This window comes from Pan troglodytes, chromosome 2 (assembly GCF_028858775.2).
Source record: "Pan troglodytes isolate AG18354 chromosome 2, NHGRI_mPanTro3-v2.0_pri, whole genome shotgun sequence".
Lineage (NCBI taxonomy): Eukaryota > Metazoa > Chordata > Mammalia > Primates > Hominidae > Pan > Pan troglodytes.
Window position 1 is genome coordinate 187,498,079 of NC_086015.1, and position 22,865 is coordinate 187,520,943.

The following is a 22,865-nucleotide window of genomic DNA, read 5'->3' on the forward strand; positions in this document are numbered from 1 at the left end:
GACGGGGTTTCTCCATGTTGGTCAGGCTGGTCTCAAACTCCCGATCTCAGGTGATCCGCCTGCCTCAGCCTCCCAAAATACTGGGATTACAGGCGTGAGCCACCGCCCCCGACCGGCTGTCAGTTTTAAGATAACTTCTCTTCTGTCCTTATTCTTCCATCCTTACGCTTTTGCCCCTCTGTGGGAGTGTCTGCTCTTTTTATATTTTATGTCATTTATTTATTTATTTATTTGAAATAGAGTCTCACTCTGTTGCTCAGGCTGGAATGCAGTTGTGATCTCAGGTCACTGCAGCCTCCAACTCCCAGGTTCAAGCGATTCTCCTGCCTTAGCCTCTCCACTAGCTGGGACTACAGGTGCTTGCCACCACATCTGGCTGATTTTTCTACTTATAGTAGAGATGAGGTTTCACCATGTTGGCCAGGGTGGTCTCGAACTCCTGACTTCAGGTGATCTGCCTGTCTTGGCCTCCCAAAGTGCTGGAATTACAGGCGTGAGCCACCGTGCCTGCCTTTATTTTTTATTTTTATTTTTATTTTTTGAGACAGAGTCTCACTGTCATCCAGGCTAGAGTGCAGTGGCGCAATCTCGGCTCACTGCAACCTCTGCCTCCCGGGTTCAAGCAGTTTTCTGCCTCTGCCTCCTGAGTGGCTGGGACTACAGGCGCACGCCACCAGACCCGTCTAATTTTTTGTATTTTAGTAGAGATGGGGGTTTCACCATGTTGGCCAGGATGGTGACCCCGTGATCCGCCCTGACCCCGTGATCCGCCTGCCTCGGCCTTCCAAAGTGCTGGGATTACAGGCGTGAACCACCGCGCCCGGCCCATGATCCTTTTAAACGACAAATCTCATACTACTTGCCTAGTTACAATGTTTCTATCCTTTTAATTTCCTTTGTTATTGGTCTTTCAATGACCTAATCTAAATTATTTTCAAAGCATGCATAATTCGTATTGTATCACGATTTACTTAGGCAGGATGGAGTCTTTAATTTCTTTCTTTCTTTTTTTTTTTTTTTGAGATGTTGTCTCGCCCTGTCGCCAGGCTAGGCTAGAGTGGCACAATCTCCGCTCACTGCAACCTCTGCCTCCCGGGCTCAAACAATTCTGCCTCCCGGGCTCAAACAATTCTGCCTCAGCCTCCCAAGTAGCTGGGTCTACGGGTGCGCCACCACGCCCGGCTAATTTTTGTATTTTTAGTAAAGACGGGGTTTCACCATGTTGGCCAGGATGGTCTCGATCTCTTGACCTCGTGATCCGCCCACCTCGGCCTCCCAAAGTACTGGGATTAAGGTGTGAGCCACCGCGCCCCGCTTTTTTTTTTTTTTTTTTTTTTTGCCGAGACTTTGATTTCAGTTTCTCAGCCCTCAACCAGCACTTCGCCTTGTACTTACCATGCACTCAATAAATGGTTGCTTAAAGTATGAATGAACTAAAGAATCGCGGAACAGAGAGAAACACAGAGGGGAATCGGTCTGGGAGTTTCAAAGTTCGGGAGGGGACACGGGGGCGGGCTGTGGCTGTCACGTGACGGGGCGGGGCAAATCCCATGTGCTCGGCGGCGCAGATCGCCCGGCGCGGCTCCGCCCCCTGCGCCGGTCACGTGGGGGCGCCGGCTGCGCCTGCGGAGAAGCGGTGGCCGCCGAGCGGGATCTGTGCGGGGAGCCGGAAATGGTTGTGGACTACGTCTGTGCGGCTGCGTGGGGCTCGGCCGCGCGGACTGAAGGAGACTGAAGGTAAAGCCGCCATGTCCGGGCCCGACCCGGCCCCCCCACCCCCTCCCCCCGCATCCGCCGCCATCCGGGCCGGGACCGGCCACCCTGCGCCGCCGCCCCGGCGCCCTGGCCCCGCGGCCCGACCCAGGGCTCCGGCCCGCCAGGGTCCCGATCCCCGGCCCACGTGTGCCTGGCCCGGCCGGGCCTGGCTGCTGGGTGGGGGTGGGGAGCGCAGGGCCGGACTATGCGGGCCCCGCGGGCTGGTAGGGCGCCGGGTTCGTCGCCGCGAAATGCCACCTCGGCCTGACCCGAGGAGGCCCGGCAGCCCACGGGCGCAGGCACCACGGCTCCCGGCCCGCCGCCCCCTCCCCCCTTCGCGGCCAGGCCGCCGGGAAGTGACACGTTGTTCTTTGGCACTGGCCCGCGCTGCGCAGGGAGGGCGCAGGGGAGGGAGGCGGTGGCGGCGGGCAGGGAGGAGCCCCCGGCCCCGCCCGCCCTCCGGGCCGACCCTCACTTGCCTGAAACCGGCTCCTCGACGGCCGCCGCCCGCCTGGCCTTTTAGGGCCTGACTCCCGCCCTTCCTGGCCTACACTCCTGGGCGGCGGCAGGCCTAGCTTCTGGCCCAGTGCGGGTTCCCCGGCGGCAGGCGTATCCTGTGTGCCCCTGGGCCAGGCCCGAACCCGGTGTCCCCGGGTGGGGGGTGGGGACACCACGGCCGAAGCAGCTAGCTCCGTTCGTGATCCGGGAGCCTGGTGCCAGCGAGACCTGGAATTTCCGGTCTGGTTGGTCTTGGGCCCCGCGGAGCCAGGTTGATACCCTCACCTCCCAACCCCAGGCCCTCGGATGCCCAGAACCTGTAGGCCGCACCGTGGACTTGTTCTTAATCGAGGGGGTGAGTGAGGGGACTGTTTCAGTAGGTCAGGGGTTGGTCGGAAGTGATGCGGGTTTGACAGCATGTTGGTGGGGACAGGCTGTATCTTTTCTGCTTCACCCTCTTGGCATCTCTGGGACTCCGTATGGGACCCAGCCCTTGCATCAACCCTTTCACCGCCCCATTTGCCTTAAGCTTGGGTCCCTTCCTCTTCCTGAGCGCCACTCTTTCCCAACAGGTGCTGGGGGGACCCTGATGTGGCACCAAATGAAATGAACAAAGCTCCACAGTCCACAGGCCCCCCACCCGCCCCATCCCCCGGACTCCCACAGGTAATTAGGGAGGAATTAGCAGGGGTGGGGGTGGGGGAGGCCAGGCAGTCGGGCAGGAACAGGTTCCAGCCTCTGGATCTTCCTACCCCCATCTGTGTCAGGGCAAAGTGCAGCCGCCTGCTGCCAAATTGAGACAGGGCCCCTGGGCTGTCCCCGGGGGCTGTCACGGGGAGGGGGTATGTGGATTGTTAAGGCTCTTGCCGCAGATCTGCTCCCCTTATTTCACCAGCTTGGGTTTCTGCCCTACCTGGGCTTCCCCTCTTGCTGAACTCTGGTCTCCCCTCTTCAGCCAGCGTTTCCCCCGGGGCAGACAGCGCCGGTGGTGTTCAGTACGCCACAAGCGACACAAATGAACACGCCTTCTCAGCCCCGCCAGGTGAGGGGCTGTGGGGAGGGGAGTAGGGGACCTGGGTGGGAGCAGTGGAAAGCTTTGGCCAGTTTAGGTCTAGGATGGAAACTGGAGGCCCCATACCTGGCCTTAATCCTCTGTGTTCTTTCATGCGGCTCTGCGCCTTGCCCTGTTGATTACTCACGGTGGCTGGTCCCTTGGATAGTATGTTGTCAATGAGGGTGGCATTACTGGGATCCTAGTGCCTCTGAGAATTGGGGGCAGTGCTTTGGGCCCTGCTGCCAACTCTTGCTTTCCTATTTGCTCCTTTTACCGGAGGCTGCCATTGCTCTATTGCTCTCTCTGCTTTCTCTTTGGACTGTGGTGAGGTAAACACTCCAGCTGGTCCTTGCCTTTCTCTGTTCCCCAACTTCTTCCTTACTAAGTGGGAGGATTCTTGTCCTGTCCTATTGCCTTCATTCCCTCCCCCCGCCATCACCTTGGGGGTAATTCTCTTCTTTCCTATCCCCATGTGCTCTCAGGGAGGATTCAGGTCTCTGCAGGTAATACCCCTTTCCCAACCCTGGACAGTCTTCTGGTCTCATCCTTACCCTCCACCCTAGTCAGGGGCTAGACACAGGGAATGGGGATCTTCAGGGTAGTGACTTGTTTGGTGTCCAGGTTCTCAGTTGGAGGCCGAGTGATGCATGTTAGGGGCTACATCTTGAAGAACGCGCATCTGGGGACTGGGATGCTGTTGCATGTTATGGTTAGCTCCTCATTACATGCTGGTGGAGCAGTGCATGCTGGGGATATGTTGCCCGAAAGGGCCTTACTTAGGCATGATGCATCTCGGTGTTAGGAAGCCTCTGCAGAGGGGTAGTTTGGTAGAGGTGACGTGTGTATGCATGGCAGTGAGAGAGTAAATCTCTGCAGGATGCAAAGTGTACATCTGAATTTGGAGGTTTGGAGGGCGTGTGTGTGTACAAGAAGCCGCTTAGCCATTTGGTCAAGTGGTCTTGGAAGGATTGGTCGCCATGTTCTGAAGCCCACAGTACTTCTTTCTAGGCTATAGAGACATTGTGGAGTGGCTATTTTTTGTCCACTTCCTTCTCTTTACAATGCCAACTGCTTTCCTCCCTCCTGACAGCACTTCTACCCTAGCCGGGCCCAGCCCCCGAGCAGTGCAGCCTCCCGAGTGCAGAGTGCAGCCCCTGCCCGCCCTGGCCCAGCTGCCCATGTCTACCCTGCTGGATCCCAAGTAATGATGATCCCTTCCCAGATCTCCTACCCAGCCTCCCAGGGGGCCTACTACATCCCTGGACAGGTGAGGCTGGGGGCTTGGAGCCTAGAAGCCACAGACCCCTATACCTCTCACTTACCTCACCCTGACCCTCCAGTTCCATTGCTTTTCCAGAGGTGGGACTTCCTTCTGGTCATTGCCCAGAGTTGGCTTGGCTTGTCTTGACCTACGTTCTTTTTGGAGTCTGATATGGAACTCATAGCTCCCTCAACTCCTTCTCTCCTTCTCCCCCTTCCCCACCAGGGGCGTTCCACATACGTTGTCCCGACACAGCAGTACCCTGTGCAGCCAGGAGCCCCAGGCTTCTATCCAGGTGCAAGCCCTACAGAATTTGGGACCTACGGTAAGCAGGGGAGGGAGTCAGAGGTGAGAACAAGCCCAAGGGAGCATCTAAACTCATCTGCTGATTTCTAAAGCAGCAGACCTTTCCCAGGCTTGGCTTCTGGTCTAAAAATGATAAGGTTAATAGGTGGTAGGGATTGGTGCTTAATATTTAACTGGTGTTGATTGTGGGGAGAAAATTTGATTTTATTGCCAGGAGAGTTAGAGTCTTTCCCACATCAGGGAATGTAGGATCAGGCACCAGCCTGAGAGCCTATTAGTAGGCTTTCCCTGTGACACTTCTTCCATGGTTGGGAGCCCATGTAATGCAAATTTGGGAGGTTTTTGTAGCTATTTTTTATTTATGTTCTAGGGAAGGATTAGTCTGTTCTTTATGGCAGTGGCTTCCAAGTTTTTTGATCACCTATCAGGAAAAGTTTTGAGTATGAATCTCTCATACACGTATGTTTTTGTTTATATGTATGCAAAATTTAAACAAATACACTTGTGCTTGTCAAAAACAAGTGGAATTTAGGGATGAAATTAAAGAATGTGCCTGGATCTTGCTTGTAATCCCAGCACTTTGGGAGTCAGGAGGACTGCTTAAGGCCAGGAGTTTGAGACCAGCCTGGGAAACTTAGTGAGACCCTGTCTCTATTTTAAAATTTGAGGGGGGCTGAGCACGGTGGCTCACGCCTGTAGTCCCAGCACTTTGGGAGGCCAAGACAGGCGGATCACTTGAGGTCAGGTGTTCGAGACCAGCCTGGCCAACATAGTGAAGCTCCGTCTCTACTAAATTTTATTGTTATTATTTTAATTTTCTTTTTGAGACGGAGTCTCGCTCTGTCACCCAGGCTGAAATGTAGTCGCACAGTCTTGGCTCTCTGCAGCCTCCGCCTCTCGGGTTCAAGTGATTCTCCTGCCTCAGCCTCCCGAGTAGCTGGGATTACAGGCGTGTGCCACCACACCCAGCTAATTTTTGTGTTTTTAGTAGAGATGGTGTTTCATCATGTTGACCAGGCTGGTCTCGAACTCCTGGCCTCAAGTGATCCACCTGCCTCAGCCTCCCAAAGTGCTGAGATTATAGGCGTGAGCCACCACGCCTGGCCCTGTCTCAACTAAAAATACAAAAATTAGGCCTGGTGATGCACTCTTGTAATCCCAGCTATTCGGGAGGCTGAGGCAGGAGGATCGCTTGAACCCGGGATGTGGAGATTGCAGTGAACCAAGATTGTGCCACTGTATTCCAGCCTGGGCAATAGAGTGAGACTCCATCTCAAAAAAAAAAAAAAAAAAAAATTAAGGGGAAAAAAGAACTCACCGACTTTGGAGATAGTTTGCTTTAAGGAATTAATTTTTCTTCATCTTGAGCCTAGTTCATAATGTTACTTTGTTTCTTTGCTCCTTTGTAAAGGGCTGGAGACAGGAACTAGACTCAAGTTAAATGGAACAGGGTTGGCAGATCTCTTTCTCTCATTACCAGCCAAAGACCTGGTTCTGTTTCAGGTTCAGAGTATGTGTGTACATGTTGATAGCGGGTGGGGTACACACACGAGAGTAACTTGTACGGTGGAAGGACAGACATAAGTCCTCCTGGTCACTGGTGTGTGGTAGGGAAAGAGTGCCTGCCTACGAGGGGTGTGTGTGTGTGTGTTAGGAATTCTTGTAAACGCAGTTCAGACTGGTTCCCCAGCTTTGACAGACACCTAATTCCCTGGGGGAGGAGGGCAGGGCAGGGCAAGGGGCCGGCTGTGGGTGGTGAGAGGTTTTGGGGTGGGAGGTGTCAGGCAGGCATTAGTATATGGTTGGGCCCTGACGCTACCACCATTCTTCTCCGTCCCCCCTCCCCCAAGCTGGCGCCTACTATCCAGCCCAAGGGGTGCAGCAGTTTCCCACTGGCGTGGCCCCCGCCCCAGTTTTGATGAACCAGCCACCCCAGATTGCTCCCAAGAGGGAGCGTAAGACGGTGAGTAGCAGTGAGGGGCTCCGGGACATCTGGGAAGGGGAGAATCAAGGTCAGGTGCTGCTGGGACATTGTGCCGGAAAGAGCAGTGACTTGAGGAGGAAGGAGCTGAGAGTGGGCAGAGAATGGGGTCTGTGGAGGGCTCAGGTTCTTTGTAAGATGCTAAGATTTCAGCATAGAAGCAGGTCATGGGAAGACTGAAGTGGCTAGCGAGGAAGTTCCTGCGAGACCTGGGTGCTGGGGGGTTGGAAGAACTATGCTTGGTTTTGGGTTTCTGGTGGCTTGCCTTGGAAATGGTTTGTTTTCTGTGGCCCCAGCCCCCATTCCCCCCTGCCCCCCCAGTCCTGGAAGCTCTCAAGGCCTCCGCCTCTGCTCAGTCCTCAAGCCCTGGGCGTGGTGCCCAGAATAGGGTGCCAGAGCTGGGGAAGCCGCTGAGTCACCCTGGCTCCACCTACTGGATCTGGGCCCTGCCCCCAGAGATCAGGCACACTAGCCACAAGTGAGCCGACTGGGTTCTAGATGGGGGTCCTGGGCCCCAGGGTGTGCAGCCACTGACTTGGGGACTGCTGGTGGGGTAGGGATGAGGGAGGGAGGGGCATTGTGATGTACAGGGCTGCTCTGTGAGATCAAGGGTCTCTTAAGGGTGGGAGCTGGGGCAGGGACTACGAGAGCAGCCAGATGGGCTGAAAGTGGAACTCAAGGGGTTTCTGGCACCTACCTACCTGCTTCCCGCTGGGGGGTGGGGAGTTGGCCCAGAGTCTTAAGATTGGGGCAGGGTGGAGAGGTGGGCTCTTCCTGCTTCCCACTCATCTTATAGCTTTCTTTCCCCAGATCCGAATTCGAGATCCAAACCAAGGAGGAAAGGATATCACGGAGGAGATCATGTCTGGGGCCCGCACTGCCTCCACACCCACCCCTCCCCAGGTACTGTCTGCTTTTCGAGTGATACCCTGGCTGGGATGTCTGTTCTGCCCTGGACTCCCAAGTCCCTGGATCTTTTCTTTCAACTAAGGGATTTATTTCCCTGCTTTCCTGGATTTCTAGGCAGAGCTAAAGTAGAAATGGCTCTAGTAAAGAAGGGTTGTGGGACTCTTCAGTGCAAACTTGGTAACCCTTTGTGTCCTGCAGACGGGAGGCGGTCTGGAGCCTCAAGCTAATGGGGAGACGCCCCAGGTTGCTGTCATTGTCCGGCCAGGTAAGTAAGCCGGTGGGACGGAGCTTTTATGGGGAAAGGGAATGTTAACAGTTAAATGCTGAGGTGGTGGAGTGACTTGAACTGGGTACCAGAGAATGATGACTTAGATTTCAGGTTGTGGGATTTTGAGGGTGAATTGGGTTTTGGATGAAAGTGGAAGTATAGCTTAGGTGGGGAGAAGATGATGCGGGGTTATTAAGTTGGGAATGCCTTGGCTGGAGGATGGGGAGGAACAACAGCAGTTAAGCACTTGCCTTTAGTTGCTCATTCTTCCTTCCTATGGTGCAGATGACCGGTCACAGGGAGCAATCATTGCTGACCGGCCAGGGCTGCCTGGCCCAGAGCATAGCCCTTCAGAATCCCAGCCTTCGTCGCCTTCTCCGACCCCATCACCATCCCCAGTCTTGGAACCGGGGTCTGAGCCTAATCTCGCAGTCCTCTCTATTTCTGGGGACACTATGACAACTATACAAATGTCTGTAGAAGAATCAACCCCCATCTCCCGTGAAACTGGGGAGCCATATCGCCTCTCTCCAGAACCCACTCCTCTCGCCGAACCCATACTGGAAGTAGAAGTGACACTTAGCAAACCGGTTCCAGAATCTGAGTTTTCTTCCAGTCCTCTCCAGGCTCCCACCCCTTTGGCATCTCACACAGTGGAAATTCATGAGCCTAATGGCATGGTCCCATCTGAAGATCTGGAACCAGAGGTGGAGTCAAGCCCAGAGCTTGCTCCTCCCCCAGCTTGCCCCTCCGAATCCCCTGTGCCCATTGCTCCAACTGCCCAACCTGAGGAACTGCTCAACGGAGCCCCCTCGCCACCAGCTGTGGACTTAAGCCCAGTCAGTGAGCCAGAGGAGCAGGCCAAGGAGGTGACAGCATCAGTGGCGCCCCCCACCATCCCCTCTGCTACTCCAGCTACGGCTCCTTCAGCTACTTGCCCAGCTCAGGAGGAGGAAATGGAAGAAGAAGAGGAAGAGGAAGAAGGAGAAGCAGGAGAAGCAGGAGAAGCTGAGAGTGAGAAAGGAGGAGAGGAACTGCTCCCCCCAGAGAGTACCCCTATTCCAGCCAACTTGTCTCAGAATTTGGAGGCAGCAGCAGCCACTCAAGGTAAGGTGTGGTTGGACGGTAGAGGTAGGGCGGGCTAGGGGATATGGTTCCTTGCCCTCCTTGATGACCGCCCATTTTTGACATGTTTCTGGGTCCCTGCAATGGAATCTAAGAACTAGATTAAGGACTTTTAAGCCTAAAAAGGGTGATGCAAAGGGGAAATACTGTTCTTTGGCTGCTTTCTATTTCCCAGGGATTAAGGGTACTCCTTAAATTATTGGCAAAGATCCATGCTTTTATTTATTTATTTTTAATTAGTGGCAGTATCTGTGCCAAAGAGGAGACGGAAAATTAAGGAGCTAAATAAGAAGGAGGCTGTTGGAGACCTTCTGGATGCCTTCAAGGAGGTAAGGGAGCAGAAAATGGGAGGGGAGAGGGCCAAGTTTGAGGTATGGAGCAGTGGTCATTCTGCAACCAAAACTGGATGTTCTGTTGTTCTAGGCGAACCCGGCAGTACCAGAGGTGGAAAATCAGCCTCCTGCAGGCAGCAGTCCAGGCCCAGAGTCTGAGGGCAGCGGTGTGCCCCCACGTCCTGAGGAAGCAGATGAGACCTGGGACTCAAAGGAAGACAAAATTCACAATGCTGAGAACATCCAGCCCGGGGAACAGAAGTATGAATATAAGTCAGGTATGCTGAGGAAAGGGTTGAGAATGGCTTGAGTTTTCTTATTAGGGCCAGAGGAGGCAGTATGATTGCTTCATTCTGTTTTCCTTGCAGATCAGTGGAAGCCTCTAAACCTAGAGGAGAAAAAACGTTACGACCGTGAGTTCCTGCTTGGTTTTCAGTTCATCTTTGCCAGTATGCAGAAGCCAGAGGGATTGCCACATATCAGTGACGTGGTGCTGGACAAGGTTAGTGGCTTCAGTTGGGGAGGGGACGATAAGTTTGTGCTGGATGGATTGGGGAGGAGCCTGAGGTCCTGAAAGAGTAGTCAACCACTCTAGCCTGCTTCTGAGACCTTTTCCTGTCCTCTTTGCAGGCCAATAAAACACCACTGCGGCCACTGGATCCCACTAGACTACAAGGCATAAATTGTGGCCCAGACTTCACTCCATCCTTTGCCAACCTTGGCCGGACAACCCTTAGCACCCGTGGGCCCCCAAGGGGTGGGCCAGGTGGGGAGCTGCCCCGTGGGCCGGTGAGTGGGGCTGGGTAAAGTGGCAGGTGGGCAAGGAGTGGGAGTGGATGATTCCATGTCTCAGTGCCCGCGGGGAGGGGTTTGCCCTGGAGGCGTGTAGTAGTGGTGTCACATATTGTGCTGACTAGTTCAATGTCCCCTCTTGTCTTCATGCCTTGCTTAGCAGGCTGGCCTGGGACCCCGGCGCTCTCAGCAGGGACCCCGAAAAGAACCACGCAAGATCATTGCCACAGTGTTAATGACCGAAGATATAAAACTGAACAAAGCAGAGAAAGCCTGGAAACCCAGCAGCAAGCGGACGGCAGCTGATAAGGATCGAGGGGAAGAAGATGCTGATGGCAGCAAAACCCAGGTACTGGCAAGTCCTGCTTTTGGTCTCTCTCCATTTCTTCTCCAGGTCTGCCATCTGTGCCCTCTTTGCTTCTTTTTGTCCTTATCACTAGCGTCTGTCATGCCTAAGTCCCCACCACCCTCTCCTGTCCCTCCCAACAGCCTGTTCTGAGACCCTCACTGGAACTCTTGTCTCTTCTCCCTCCAGGACCTATTCCGCAGGGTGCGCTCCATCCTGAATAAACTGACACCCCAGATGTTCCAGCAGCTGATGAAGCAAGTGACGCAGCTGGCCATCGACACCGAGGAACGCCTCAAAGGGGTCATTGACCTCATTTTTGAGAAGGCCATTTCAGAGCCCAACTTCTCTGTGGCCTATGCCAACATGTGCCGCTGCCTCATGGCGGTTAGTTTCCAGTGGGTTCTAAATCTAATGGTCTGGTTGCCCATTTCTATTCCCAAGACTCCTTGAGTCCAGCTTCTTGGTTCCCCTCCAACTTGTGCCTCTTCCAGCTGGAAGGAGGCAGAGCTGGGGCCAGAGATCTTCCTGGGTCAGGTAGTTAAAGGCTCTTGGAGGGCCTTCCCTGCCCAGGACTAGTCTGAGTGTGACATTCTCTCTGACCTACAGCTGAAAGTGCCCACTACGGAAAAGCCAACAGTGACTGTGAACTTCCGAAAGCTGTTGTTGAATCGATGTCAGAAGGAGTTTGAGAAAGACAAAGATGATGATGAGGTTTTTGAGAAGAAGCAAAAAGAGATGGATGAAGCTGCTACGGTGAGAGAAAACCCACTATCGATTCCACTCACCACTTACCTCCTTCCCTTACCCAGATGCTACTCAGCTGTAGAATTTGGAATGGAGGTAGTGGTGTCTTGGGGATTTCTCTGGCTCAGGACGTTTTTTTTCCTTTTTGAGACGGTCTTGCTCTGTCACCCAGGCTGGTGTGCAGTGGTGTGATCTTGGCTAGCCTCCACCTCCTGAGTTCAAGCGATTCTCCTGCCTCAGCCTCCCAAGTAGCTGGGATTACAGGCATGTGCCACCATACCTGGCTAATTTTTTTGTATTTTTAATAGAGACGGGGTTTTACCATGTTGGCCAAGCTGGTCTCAAACTCCTCCTGACCTCAAGTGATCCGCCTGCCTCAGCCTCCCAAATTGATGGGATTACAGGCATGAGCCACTATGCCCAGCCAGCCTGCCTCAGGACTGAGTGCTTATTGCTAGGTTTGGATATCCAGGTAGAAAAGGGTTTTAGCCGAGTGGCTGGTTATCTTTTTGACACAATCCCTGTCCCGTGAATGGCAGGCAGAGGAACGAGGACGCCTGAAGGAAGAGCTGGAAGAGGCTCGGGACATAGCCCGGCGGCGCTCTTTAGGGAATATCAAGTTTATTGGAGAGTTGTTCAAACTGAAGATGTTAACAGAGGCAATAATGCATGACTGTGTGGTCAAACTGCTTAAGAACCATGATGAAGAGTCCCTTGAGTGCCTTTGTCGTCTGCTCACCACCATTGGCAAAGACCTGGACTTTGAAAAAGCCAAGGTAGAGGTCCTTGCATCTGGAGGGGGATGGGCTGAAGCATATGTGGGGTTCACTGAGCCCACAATGATGGGGCGGAAGGCATGAGGAGGCGTGGGGCCTGCAGTTATAGGTGGGACATGAGAAGTTCCTGGTCTGATGCCTTTCTCCTTCCTAGCCCCGAATGGATCAGTATTTCAACCAGATGGAAAAAATCATTAAAGAAAAGAAGACGTCATCCCGCATCCGCTTTATGCTGCAGGACGTGCTGGATCTGCGAGGGGTGTGTGTCCCCCTCCTCCCCACTGCCAGCCTGCTGCCTCCAGTTTCTGACACTGCCTTGTCTGGCCTTCCCTGACATCATCGTGACTGGCCCTCTGTCTCCACAGAGCAATTGGGTGCCACGCCGAGGGGATCAGGGTCCCAAGACCATTGACCAGATCCATAAGGAGGCTGAGATGGAAGAACATCGAGAGCACATCAAAGTGCAGCAGCTCATGGCCAAGGGCAGTGACAAGCGTCGGGGTGGTCCTCCAGGCCCTCCCATCAGTGAGTTCCAGGCTGGGATTGAGAAGGGAGCAGTGAAGGGACCGGGAGGTTATACTTTCCTCTGATGACTTCCTGTTAGTGCCACGTGTCTGGGCCACTGAGACACCATGATGGAACTGAGGATCTGAGGAAGGGAGGCTGGGGGTGGCCCAAGGGGAAGGGGCTGCTAGGATTTATTCATTATTCCAGTATGCCCCTTTTTTTGTGTCAGGCCGTGGACTTCCCCTTGTGGATGATGGTGGCTGGAACACAGTTCCCATCAGCAAAGGTAGCCGCCCCATTGACACCTCACGACTCACCAAGATCACCAAGGTAGGGGTGTGTGTGGGAGTGGGTGATTCAGCTCAGGTTTAGATCTTAGTCCCTTCACTTTTCTAAAGTTGAGAAGGTGACAGCTGAATGTTTCCTCTTAGACTAACTGGTTGGATTGCTGGAGACAGGACTGCCAGCTGTAGAGGGAGGGTGGTACTCCCATTAGTCTGGACCAGTGTTTGGCAAACACACACACACACACACACACACACACACACGTGCCAGATCCAGCCCATTCATACATCCCAGGACCCAGTAGTGGTTTTTACATTTTAAAGTTGCGAAAAGTCAAAAAGTGAATGGTAATTTATGCTGTGGAAATTAAATAAAATGTAAATGTCAGTGTCCATGAAGTTTTATTGGAACACAGTCACAGCATGCCTTTATCATCTACAGCTGGTTTCATGCTACTGTGGCAGAATTGAGTAGTTGCAATAGAGACTGGCCCTTTATTAAAAAAGATTTTCTTACCCCTGGACTGGGCCATTCACTACCTGTTTGGTTGCATATGGTGGTGCTGGCCAAGGGACTCAGCCGGGTTGGACCTATGATTCTACTCCCCTTTTCTTCTTCAGCCTGGCTCCATCGATTCTAACAACCAGCTCTTTGCACCTGGAGGGCGACTGAGCTGGGGCAAGGGCAGCAGCGGAGGCTCAGGAGCCAAGCCCTCAGACGCAGGTATGGAGGCAGTGTCAGGAGCTGGGTGGTTACCCGTCAGAGCTCCCTTGAGGACAGAGCCTTTTCTGTTAGGGAGGCCTTCAGTACAAGGTGGTTAGGCAATGCGGGCAATAGAGGAGGTTTGTGTTGTGGTTCCAGGGATTGAACTGCTTTACTTTTGGGACTGGGACCAAGTGTCCTAAACTGGCAAGTAGGGGATAAAATGCAGGAAAGGAGAAAAAGATTTTAATACGGATTTTCTGCATCCCCAGCATCAGAAGCTGCTCGCCCAGCTACTAGTACTTTGAATCGCTTCTCAGCCCTTCAACAAGCGGTACCCACAGAAAGCACAGATAATAGACGTGTGGTGCAGAGGTGAGGTTTCCTGGACATCTTTGTTATTCACACTGGGGGTACCGTGATTGGGTTCTGGTTGTTGCCATAGGTTGGAAATTTCTTCATACCTGTCCTGGTTGGAGCCCTTGGGTTAGATTGGGGCATACTCATTATGCTAAGAACAAGGCCCAACAGTTGCTCAGCATGTTGTGTAATTACATGAGTGCCTGGGCAGTGCAAGTGAGTGAAAATGTGTCTGTCTTTCTTCCAGGAGTAGCTTGAGCCGAGAACGAGGCGAGAAAGCTGGAGACCGAGGAGACCGCCTAGAGCGGAGTGAACGGGGAGGGGACCGTGGGGACCGGCTTGATCGTGCGCGGACACCTGCTACCAAGCGGAGCTTCAGCAAGGAAGTGGAGGAGCGGAGTAGAGAACGGCCCTCCCAGCCTGAGGGGCTGCGCAAGGCAGCTAGCCTCACGGAGGATCGGGACCGTGGGCGGGATGCCGGTGAGAGTCTGGGAGAGGAATGGAGGGAAAGGCATTGGCTGCCTTGGGACTAGCTGGTCCCCAGCTTTTTGAGAGCTCCGAATCTTGTTTGCTGGGAAGACTGAAAAGTCCCTCTAATCTGTGTTCTCTTCCCACAGTGAAGCGAGAAGCTGCCCTACCCCCAGTGAGCCCCCCGAAGGCGGCTCTCTCTGAGGAGGAGTTAGAGAAGAAATCCAAGGCTATCATTGAGGAATATCTCCATCTCAATGACATGAAAGTAGGCAGTGGGAGCGGCGTGTGATTGAGGAGTGGGCAGGGAGGGATCATGCTGGCAGGCATAGGGGTCCGGGGTCTGGGTCAGACAGTGACTGGTCTCTTCCTGCTGTGCCCTGCACCCCTCAGGAGGCAGTCCAGTGCGTGCAGGAGCTGGCCTCACCCTCCTTGCTCTTCATCTTTGTACGGCATGGTGTCGAGTCTACGCTGGAGCGCAGTGCCATTGCTCGTGAGCATATGGGGCAGCTGCTGCACCAGCTGCTGTGTGCTGGGCATCTGTCTACTGCTCAGTACTACCAAGGGTATGACCGGCTTCTCTGGGCCTCCCACTTATACAGACCCACAATTTTCTACCTCCTTTTTGGGACCCTTGGAACCTTGCATAAGAGTGTAGGTTCCCTGGCCGGGTGTGGTGGCTCACGCCTGTAATCCCTGCACTTTGGGAGGCCAAGGTGGGTTGGATTCCTTAGAGGATCACGTGAGGTTGGGAGTTCTAGACCAGCCTGGCCAACATGGTGAAACCCTGTCTCTACTAATAATACAAAAATTAGCCAGGCGTGGTGGCGCAGTAATCCCAGCTACTCGGGGGGCTGAGGCAGGAGAACTGCTTGAACCCGGGAGGTGGAGGTTGCAGTGAGCCGAGATCGTGCCATTGCACTCCAGCCTGGGTGACAAAAGCAAAACTGTCTCAAAAAAAAAAAACCAAAAAACAGTTTGGGTTCCTTGACCATCCTGGTCAGCATAACTTTAGGGGGTTTAAGCGGGGTGAAAACCATCTAAGGACACAGAGGTGGCCTTAGCTTGAAATAATTGTCCCCATGTCTAGAAAATGTTCCTGGGGGTTCCATAGTTGATGCCCTAGCCATGCCATGTTGCCCCAGAAGGAGAGTGGGGACCTGGCCTAGAATGTCGTGACTTTGAATTCCCTTTGCAGGTTGTATGAAATCTTGGAATTGGCTGAGGACATGGAAATTGACATCCCCCACGTGTGGCTCTACCTAGCGGAACTGGTAACACCCATTCTGCAGGAAGGTGGGGTGCCCATGGGGGAGCTGTTCAGGTAAGTCCCCCTGGGTGGAATTCAGGGGAGGTAAAGACCAGAGGAAAGGTGGTAGGGAAATGGCTGGGTTGGATACCCTGGTTTGGAGGGAGATGGAGTAGTGGTGAGAGAACTGTGGAGGCTGTCAGCATTAGGTTTTTCTCTTCTTGCAGGGAGATTACAAAGCCTCTGAGACCGTTGGGCAAAGCTGCTTCCCTGTTGCTGGAGATCCTGGGCCTCCTGTGCAAAAGCATGGTGAGTGAGGGCCAGGAGTCCAGAGATGCCTCCCACGGTGTGGTTTTGGCTGTTTGCTGTGGCCCTGAAGCTTCATGGTCCATTGGTGGAGTGGAGTGATGGTGATGACAGGATTGTGTTGGTACCTGGGAGAGGAAATACTGAGGTGGGCCATCTCCCGCACACCAGTTCCTATCATGAGTTCTGGCCAAGACTGGAGAAGAATGGCAGTCTAAGACCCTAGGCCTGTGATTGATGCATTTATTTATTCATCCATTGAACTAGGGTTTTGTTGATGATCATTTATCATATACTAAGCACTAGGGACACAGCAATGAATAAAACACAAGAAACAAGTTGGTAGAGAAAAAGGAAGAAATGGGCCGGGCGCAGTGGCTCACGCCTGTAATCCCAGCACCTTGAGAGGCCGACGTGGGTGGATCACGAGGTCAGGAGTTCAAGACCAGCCTGGCCAATATGGTGAAACCCCATCTCTACTAAAAACACAAAAATTAGCCGTGTTGTGGCAGGCGCCTGTAATTCCACCTACTCAGGAGGCTGAGGCAGGAGAATCACTTGACCCGGGAGGCGGAGGTAGCAGTGAGCCGAGATTGTGCCACTGCACTCCAGCCTGGGAAACAGAGCAAGACTCTGTCTCCAAAAAAGAAAAAAGAAATGACAGCTTGATAAAAACAACAGTAAAGCGTGACATAAAACAGTTGAAATAGAGTGGAGTATCTTAAGTACTGTGGGGTTGCAAAGGAATATTTGACAATATTCGTGACAGGAGGCTTTCAGGGTGCTGAAGCGGCTTTGTGAAAGTTAATTGGTAACTAGCGAATATAAAGGTAAAGAGATGGGGAAAGGTAAGTTGAATGTGGTACTTAGTGGAAGTGAGAAGTTGGGGTGAGTGTGTGCAGTTTCAAGGGTTCAGCCATCTGGAACCTGGAGGAATCACACTTGGGATTTAAAGGAATTGTTATGTCAACATCATTTAATTCTTTTAAATAGACGTGTACCAGGACAAGTTGTTTTTTAACAACAAATAAGCATATTGAACTATTTGTGTATTTCATCAACTCCAAGGTGCCATAGATTATAAGACATTCTTTATGCGCTGTTAAGAAAGAAAAGACTGGGCCGGGCGTGGTAATCCCAGCACTTTGGGAGGCCGAGGCGGGTGGATCGCGTGAGGTCAGGAGTTGGAAACCAGCCTGGCCAACATGATGAAACCCTGTATCTACTAAAAATACAAAAAAATTAGCTGGACATGGTGGTGCGCACCTGTAGTCCCAGCTACTTGGGAGGCTGAGGCAGGAGAATTGCTTGAACCCAGGAGGGGGAGGTTGCAGTAAGCCAAGATTGTGCCACTGCACTCCAGCCTGGGCGACAGAGCAAGACTCTGTCTCAAAATAAAAAAAGATATATATCGGCTGTAAGACAACTTTTAGTTAAAATGTGAAAAAAATGGGCATGTTTTAAAATCTGTGAACTGCAATAATCTTGCTAAGAGCCAGTGCCATTAGTCTGTTATAAAGAAAAGAGTGATGTCTTCATAGTCTATTGCCCCTTACAGAAAATGCGCTCAGACTGCTGGTTTTATGAGGATTTTTTATTTGTGTTAGGGATGGGGTATATTTGTGTCTTAAGATTTTCTGGGTTTAGGAAACAAGCATACTTGTTAGAAGTTGTCCCTTCCTAGAGGCCCTTACATCATTTTTCCTACCCTAGTGTCATAGCACTTTGGTGGACAAGTTCTCTTTTATTTTATTTTATTATTATTATTTTTTTGAGACAGAGTCTCGCTGTGTCGCCCAGGCTGGAGTGCAGTGGCGTGATCTCAGCTCATTGCAACCCTCGCCTTGGGTTCAAGCGATTCTCCTGCCTCAGCCTCCCGAGTAGCTGGGATTCCAGGCACCCACCACCACGCCTGGCTAATTTTTGTATTTTCTGTAGAGACGGGGTTTCACCATGTTGGTCAGGCTGGTCTCCGACTCCTGACCTCAGGTGATCCGCCCACCTCGACCTTTCAGAGTGCTAGGATTACAGGCGTGAGCCACCGCCCGCTCCTGGGACGAGTTATTATTTATTTGGGTGGTTATTTGACTGACATCTGTGCCCTGCACCAGACCGTAGGAATGGAAGGGCTTTGCCTATTAGTATTTCTATAGCATCCTTAATGCCTAGCAGGTACCTAGTAGGCTTTCAGTAAATATTTGTTGGATTAATGTGGTAGAGCTGTTGGGTCCTTGGAGAGAGAGAGCTTTGGTAAGCTGGGTTGGTCTTGTGTTTTCCAGGGTCCTAAAAAGGTGGGGACGCTGTGGCGAGAAGCCAGGCTTAGCTGGAAGGAATTTCTACCTGAAGGCCAGGACATTGGTGCATTCGTCGCTGAACAGGTTTGGGGATGGAGTTGGGTTAATTCTAGCATTTGAGGCTGGCCAGTCTTCTTTCTTGTCTCCTGTTGGCAACCTTACCTCTTAACTGCGGGCCTTTTCCATTGCAGAAGGTGGAGTATACCCTGGGAGAGGAGTCGGAAGCCCCTGGCCAGAGGGCACTCCCCTCCGAGGAGCTGAACAGGCAGCTGGAGAAGCTGCTGAAGGAGGGCAGCAGTAACCAGCGGGTGTTCGACTGGATAGAGGTAGGTTTCTCCTGGATATCAATAAAGGAAAGGTAGTTCTTAGGGTGGGGGCAGCAAGAATGAAGACTGAAGGGCCCAATTCAGAATCTGGGGATCATTTGTTTCTCCCATACAGGCCAACCTGAGTGAGCAGCAGATAGTATCCAACACGTTAGTTCGAGCCCTCATGACGGCTGTCTGCTATTCTGCAATTATTTGTAAGAGGAACCAGGGAGATGGAGGGGCAAGGGTGGGCCTGACAGACAAGTGGAGGGAGGTGGGTGTCAGCCTTGGCCTCCCAGTTCTGAACCGGGGTAAGGGTATATTGCTCCACTCATCCCTGTCTTCTTGTAGTTGAGACTCCCCTCCGAGTGGACGTTGCAGTGCTGAAAGCGCGAGCGAAGCTGCTGCAGAAATACCTGTGTGACGAGCAGAAGGAGCTACAGGCGCTCTACGCCCTCCAGGCCCTTGTAGTGACCTTAGAACAGCCTCCCAGTAAGAGCCAGGCCACGGGGACAGGGGTGGGGTGGAGGGACTGCCAGATAGCAGGGCATGAGACCCTTCATGGAAGGGTCTTAATCCAAGAAAGGTAGGTAGTCATTAGAGAGCAAAATGCCCTCCGGGTTTCATTCCTTCCTTTTACGTTTGTGTTGTGTTGTTCCTACAAGTGGAAGGAGTTAGACACAGCCTTGAAGGGTAATTGCCTGTTTTGTGCCTAGCCATGTGTTTGATGCCAACAGTGCAGAGGTGATAAATGATAGGATCTTCCCAGTACCGTGTGCCCCCACGGCGTGGCACAGGCCTGAAATGCTTTGCTTACCTTGCCTCATGTAGTCCTCACAAATGTTGTTTAGGGTGGATGGTATTACCCCTATTTTCCACATGAGGAGACTGAGGTCTCAGTGAACATGTCTCAGGTTATGCGTTCAGAACATAGGTATGTGTCAGGGCATTGGCATGCTCACAGAGAGGAAGCCGAGCAATTTCCTGTGCTGGCCTGGAGTTAGTACTGGCGTGAGCAATGAGCCTGGGAAGACGGGTGCTCTCGGAGGGAGGACACCTGGTCTGAGGGGTAATGAGTGGTAATTCGCTCCACAACAACTGGGAAGGGGAGGGGGAGAATGTTTGAAGCGAAGGCACTATGTGTGTTCTTTCTACCTGTGGTAGGAAGAACTTGACACAGGGAAAAGAACTATTAAAGAAAGGCCAGTGTGGGAGAGCACAGCAACCAGTCCTAAGTGAGGCAAGATGGGGCCGAAGAGAGGGATGTGGGCCTGACCACACAGGGCCGGGTGTAAGCCATGGCCAGAGTCTGGGGCTTTAGCCTGAGGGCAAGAAAACGCCTTTGTGGGATTTTAAGCAAGGAATAAAGGAATTTGATTTAAGTTTTTAGATCATCTTGGCAATAGAGGGAAGAGTGGTTTGGAATGGGGTGAGAGTGGATGTGGCGGTGTTAGCACCAGTGGCTCAGCCTTGCTGGTGATGGTGGAGAGGAGTAGGCAGATCAAGAGATACTTAGGAAATGGAGTTGGCAGCTTTTGGTTACACTGGTCTGGGGAGGGGGCCATGAGAGATTAGAAGTCATGGATGACTCCCAGGATGGTTTTTAAATCACAGTGGGCTTAGAGGCCATAGTGTGATGTCATTTGCTGGGGTAGGCAATGGTGGATCAAGTTGAGTTGTGGTCCTTGAGTAAGGGAATCGAGATGTCAGCTCAATAGCTGGGGTATCTGGGTCCTTTTGGAAAAGAAGAGGTCAGGGCAGGAGGCAGCTTTGTGAAATGCCGGCGCAGGGTAACTCATGTGCAAGTCATAAGAGGATACGGGCTTGCCTGAGGGAGAGTGATAAGGGCCTGAGATACAGCCCCAAGGAGGTAGAGCGGACATACTGGCAGGGACCAAAGGAGGACAGGCCCCTCTGAACCAAGGACAGAGAAATTTGAGGAGAGGGATGTGGTTGATAATGCCAGATGCTGCTGTGAGCGTTTGTAGGAGTGGGCCTGAAAATGCAGGATGTCTGGAATATAAAAACATAGAGGCCACCCTGGCAAAAACAGTATTTAGTGGGGCAGGGGACGGATTCTGGATTGGAAAGGACTGAGAAATACTTAAGTGAGACAGAAAGAAGGGAAAACATCAAGTGTAGACAAAATATTTTATTAGCTGTAAGATAGTGGTTGAAAACAGGGCTTTTTGTTTTTAGGTTAGAGAAACTTGGGCTTGAAAATACAGGGCAGAGTGCATGATCGATTGGATGGGGTCCCTGGGTGGGTATGTGTGGGATTTGGAGTGTAGGTACGGGTTAAGTGAAGGTTCTGCCCTGCTGTGGCCCATTGCTATGGGGTGGGGGCAGCAGGTGACTGTGCCCCTAGGCAGTTTGTGACTTTGAGGCTGGGCATGCCCTGCAGAACATCCTGGCTGGCAGCATCTCATAGATGGCTTAGAAGTGTAAGGTTTGGTTTGGAAAGACTGGTGGTGCCTTGTGGGCACTGGGGTGGGTTGTGTTTCAGGGGTTATAGGACACGTTGCTTGGGAAGGCCACCCAGCAGCTAGGGGTTGAGGAGAAAGAGGGCCCGAACAGGTGATGCTTGAGTTGAGTCCTGAAGGAACAAGACACGAGGAAGTTTCCGGCAAAGGATATAGCATCCACAAAAGTGTCAAGGCCAGAGAAGGTGTGTATGTACAGGAAATGTGTGGGGAAGGAAGGGAAATTGAGATCAGGAGTTGTCAGGATCTGTTTGGGGGGCAGTGAATGTTCAGGTTACATGTAGGATATATATAGGACTTTATGTATGATATATATAGGACTTTTAGCGATTTCCTGAATTCAGGAGTACCAATTCTGAATATAGTTTTCTCCATTAAATACATCATGGGCAGAGAGGTTTCAGGCTGCCAAGGTGAGGCCAAGCAAGTTTGTAAGGTTTTTCCGATGGCCAAGTGACTCATTGCTGTGCAGCAGTCTCAGATCATGAGATTAGCATCCTGTCAGAGGCCTAGTCACTCTGGAATGGCCACAAATGTCAGGCTGGTGCATCAGGGCCTTGTTTGAACAGTGGAACTTGGGAGGGTTCCCTGGGGTGGGCTGGGGTGGCGGTGGCCAGTCACCTCTAACTGCTGTCCCGCCTGCTTGCAGACCTGCTGCGGATGTTCTTTGATGCGCTGTATGACGAGGACGTGGTGAAGGAGGATGCCTTCTACAGTTGGGAGAGTAGCAAGGACCCCGCTGAGCAGCAGGGCAAGGGTGTGGCCCTTAAATCTGTCACAGCCTTCTTCAAGTGGCTCCGTGAGGCAGAGGAGGAGTCTGACCACAACTGAGGGCTGGTGGGGCCGGGGACCTGGAGCCCCATGGACACACAGATGGCCCGGCTAGCCGCCTGGACTGCAGGGGGGCGGCAGCAGCGGCGGTGGCAGTGGGTGCCTGTAGTGTGATGTGTCTGAACTAATAAAGTGGCTGAAGAGGCAGGATGGCTTGGGGCTGCCTGGGCCCCCCTCCAGGATGCCGCCAGGTGTCCCTCTCCTCCCCCTGGGGCACAGAGATATATTATATATAAAGTCTTGAAATTTGGTGTGTCTTGGGGTGGGGAGGGGCACCAACGCCTGCCCCTGGGGTCCTTTTTTTTATTTTCTGAAAATCACTCTCGGGACTACCGTCCTCGCTGCTGGGGGCATATGCCCCAGCCCCTGTACCACCCCTGCTGTTGCCTGGGCAGGGGGAAGGGGGGGCACGGTGCCTGTAATTATTAAAACATGAATTCAATTAAGCTCACTGCCTTTCTGCTTTATGGCCTGCTCCCTCTAGAGAAGGTGTTTATAGGTGGGGATCCTTCCCAGAGCTGGTACTGTAGCGCTGTTCCCTGTAACCTGGCACCCCTCCTGCCTCTTCCCCTGTCCATGATTGCAGGGATCTGAGGTTTCCTGGAAGGTTGGGCCCTCAGATGGGCTTGATAGGTGCCTTCCTGGTCCGGAGAAAAGGGAGATTAGTGATAGGACATCCTTGCTAGACTCTGCTCTCCTACCAGAATGATTCAAGCCCCTGTGTGGAGAAGGCTTTTGGGTTTCGGGTTGTTTATAGCTGGAGAATCCCTTTATGGCTTGAAGGTGTCATCTGTAAAATGAAGGGGCTGGATGCATGAAGGGAGGTTTTGCGACCCCGTGTAGTGTGACTGGGCTGGCTCAGTGAGTGTTCGCCGCCCCTGCCTTCAGGTGGCAGTCGGCTCTGGGAGGAGAGGACCGGCAT

The 22,865-nt window shown here is 52.7% G+C and overlaps 1 protein-coding gene and 1 non-coding gene across 24 annotated transcripts; both read left to right on the forward strand.

Annotated features, from left to right (window-relative positions):
• Positions 1 to 1,550: 1,550 nt before the first annotated feature.
• EIF4G1 (eukaryotic translation initiation factor 4 gamma 1) lies at positions 1,551 to 22,389 on the forward strand. 23 transcript variants are annotated; one of them, XR_010155881.1, is made up of 34 exons: positions 1,597 to 1,737; positions 2,552 to 2,608; positions 2,826 to 2,919; positions 3,209 to 3,295; positions 3,790 to 3,810; positions 4,398 to 4,574; positions 4,794 to 4,893; positions 6,725 to 6,837; positions 7,666 to 7,758; positions 7,963 to 8,029; positions 8,318 to 9,139; positions 9,398 to 9,486; positions 9,581 to 9,767; positions 9,858 to 9,991; positions 10,120 to 10,278; positions 10,442 to 10,630; positions 10,817 to 11,014; positions 11,237 to 11,383; positions 11,914 to 12,150; positions 12,305 to 12,409; positions 12,516 to 12,675; positions 12,887 to 12,987; positions 13,563 to 13,665; positions 13,917 to 14,019; positions 14,252 to 14,484; positions 14,622 to 14,740; positions 14,866 to 15,038; positions 15,671 to 15,796; positions 15,949 to 16,175; positions 18,307 to 18,405; positions 18,513 to 18,647; positions 18,763 to 18,844; positions 18,981 to 19,121; positions 21,762 to 22,389. XR_010155881.1 is itself a non-coding variant. In XM_009446945.5 (34 exons), exons 3-34 carry the CDS (start codon positions 2,860 to 2,862, stop codon positions 21,941 to 21,943), a joined length of 4,824 nt encoding a protein of 1,607 aa, XP_009445220.2. In that variant the 5' UTR covers positions 1,597 to 1,737; positions 2,552 to 2,608; positions 2,826 to 2,859; the 3' UTR covers positions 21,944 to 22,389. The 23 variants fall into 23 exon arrangements, 17 of the variants coding, with proteins under 17 accessions (XP_063663454.1, XP_063663455.1, XP_063663453.1 ...); XR_010155878.1 differs by having other exon boundaries at positions 15,949 to 16,030; positions 18,981 to 21,297; XR_010155883.1 differs by having other exon boundaries at positions 10,445 to 10,630.
• Positions 12,732 to 12,807, forward strand: LOC112208835 (small nucleolar RNA SNORD66). The gene has a single exon (XR_002943389.1). It is a non-coding gene; the product is annotated as a small nucleolar RNA SNORD66 (small nucleolar RNA).
• Positions 22,390 to 22,865: the final 476 nt, after the last annotated feature.

Bases quoted from the DNA above. Each gene is read 5' to 3' on its own strand.
- EIF4G1 (XM_009446945.5), top strand. From the start codon at position 2,860: ATGAACAAAGCTCCACAGTCCACAGGCCCCCCACCCGCCCCATCCCCC. The intron at 7,759-7,962 runs GTACTGTCTGCT...TGTGTCCTGCAG, and splicing joins CCACACCCACCCCTCCCCAG to ACGGGAGGCGGTCTGGAGCC. The intron at 15,039-15,670 runs GTATGACCGGCT...TTCCCTTTGCAG, and splicing joins ACTGCTCAGTACTACCAAGG to GTTGTATGAAATCTTGGAAT.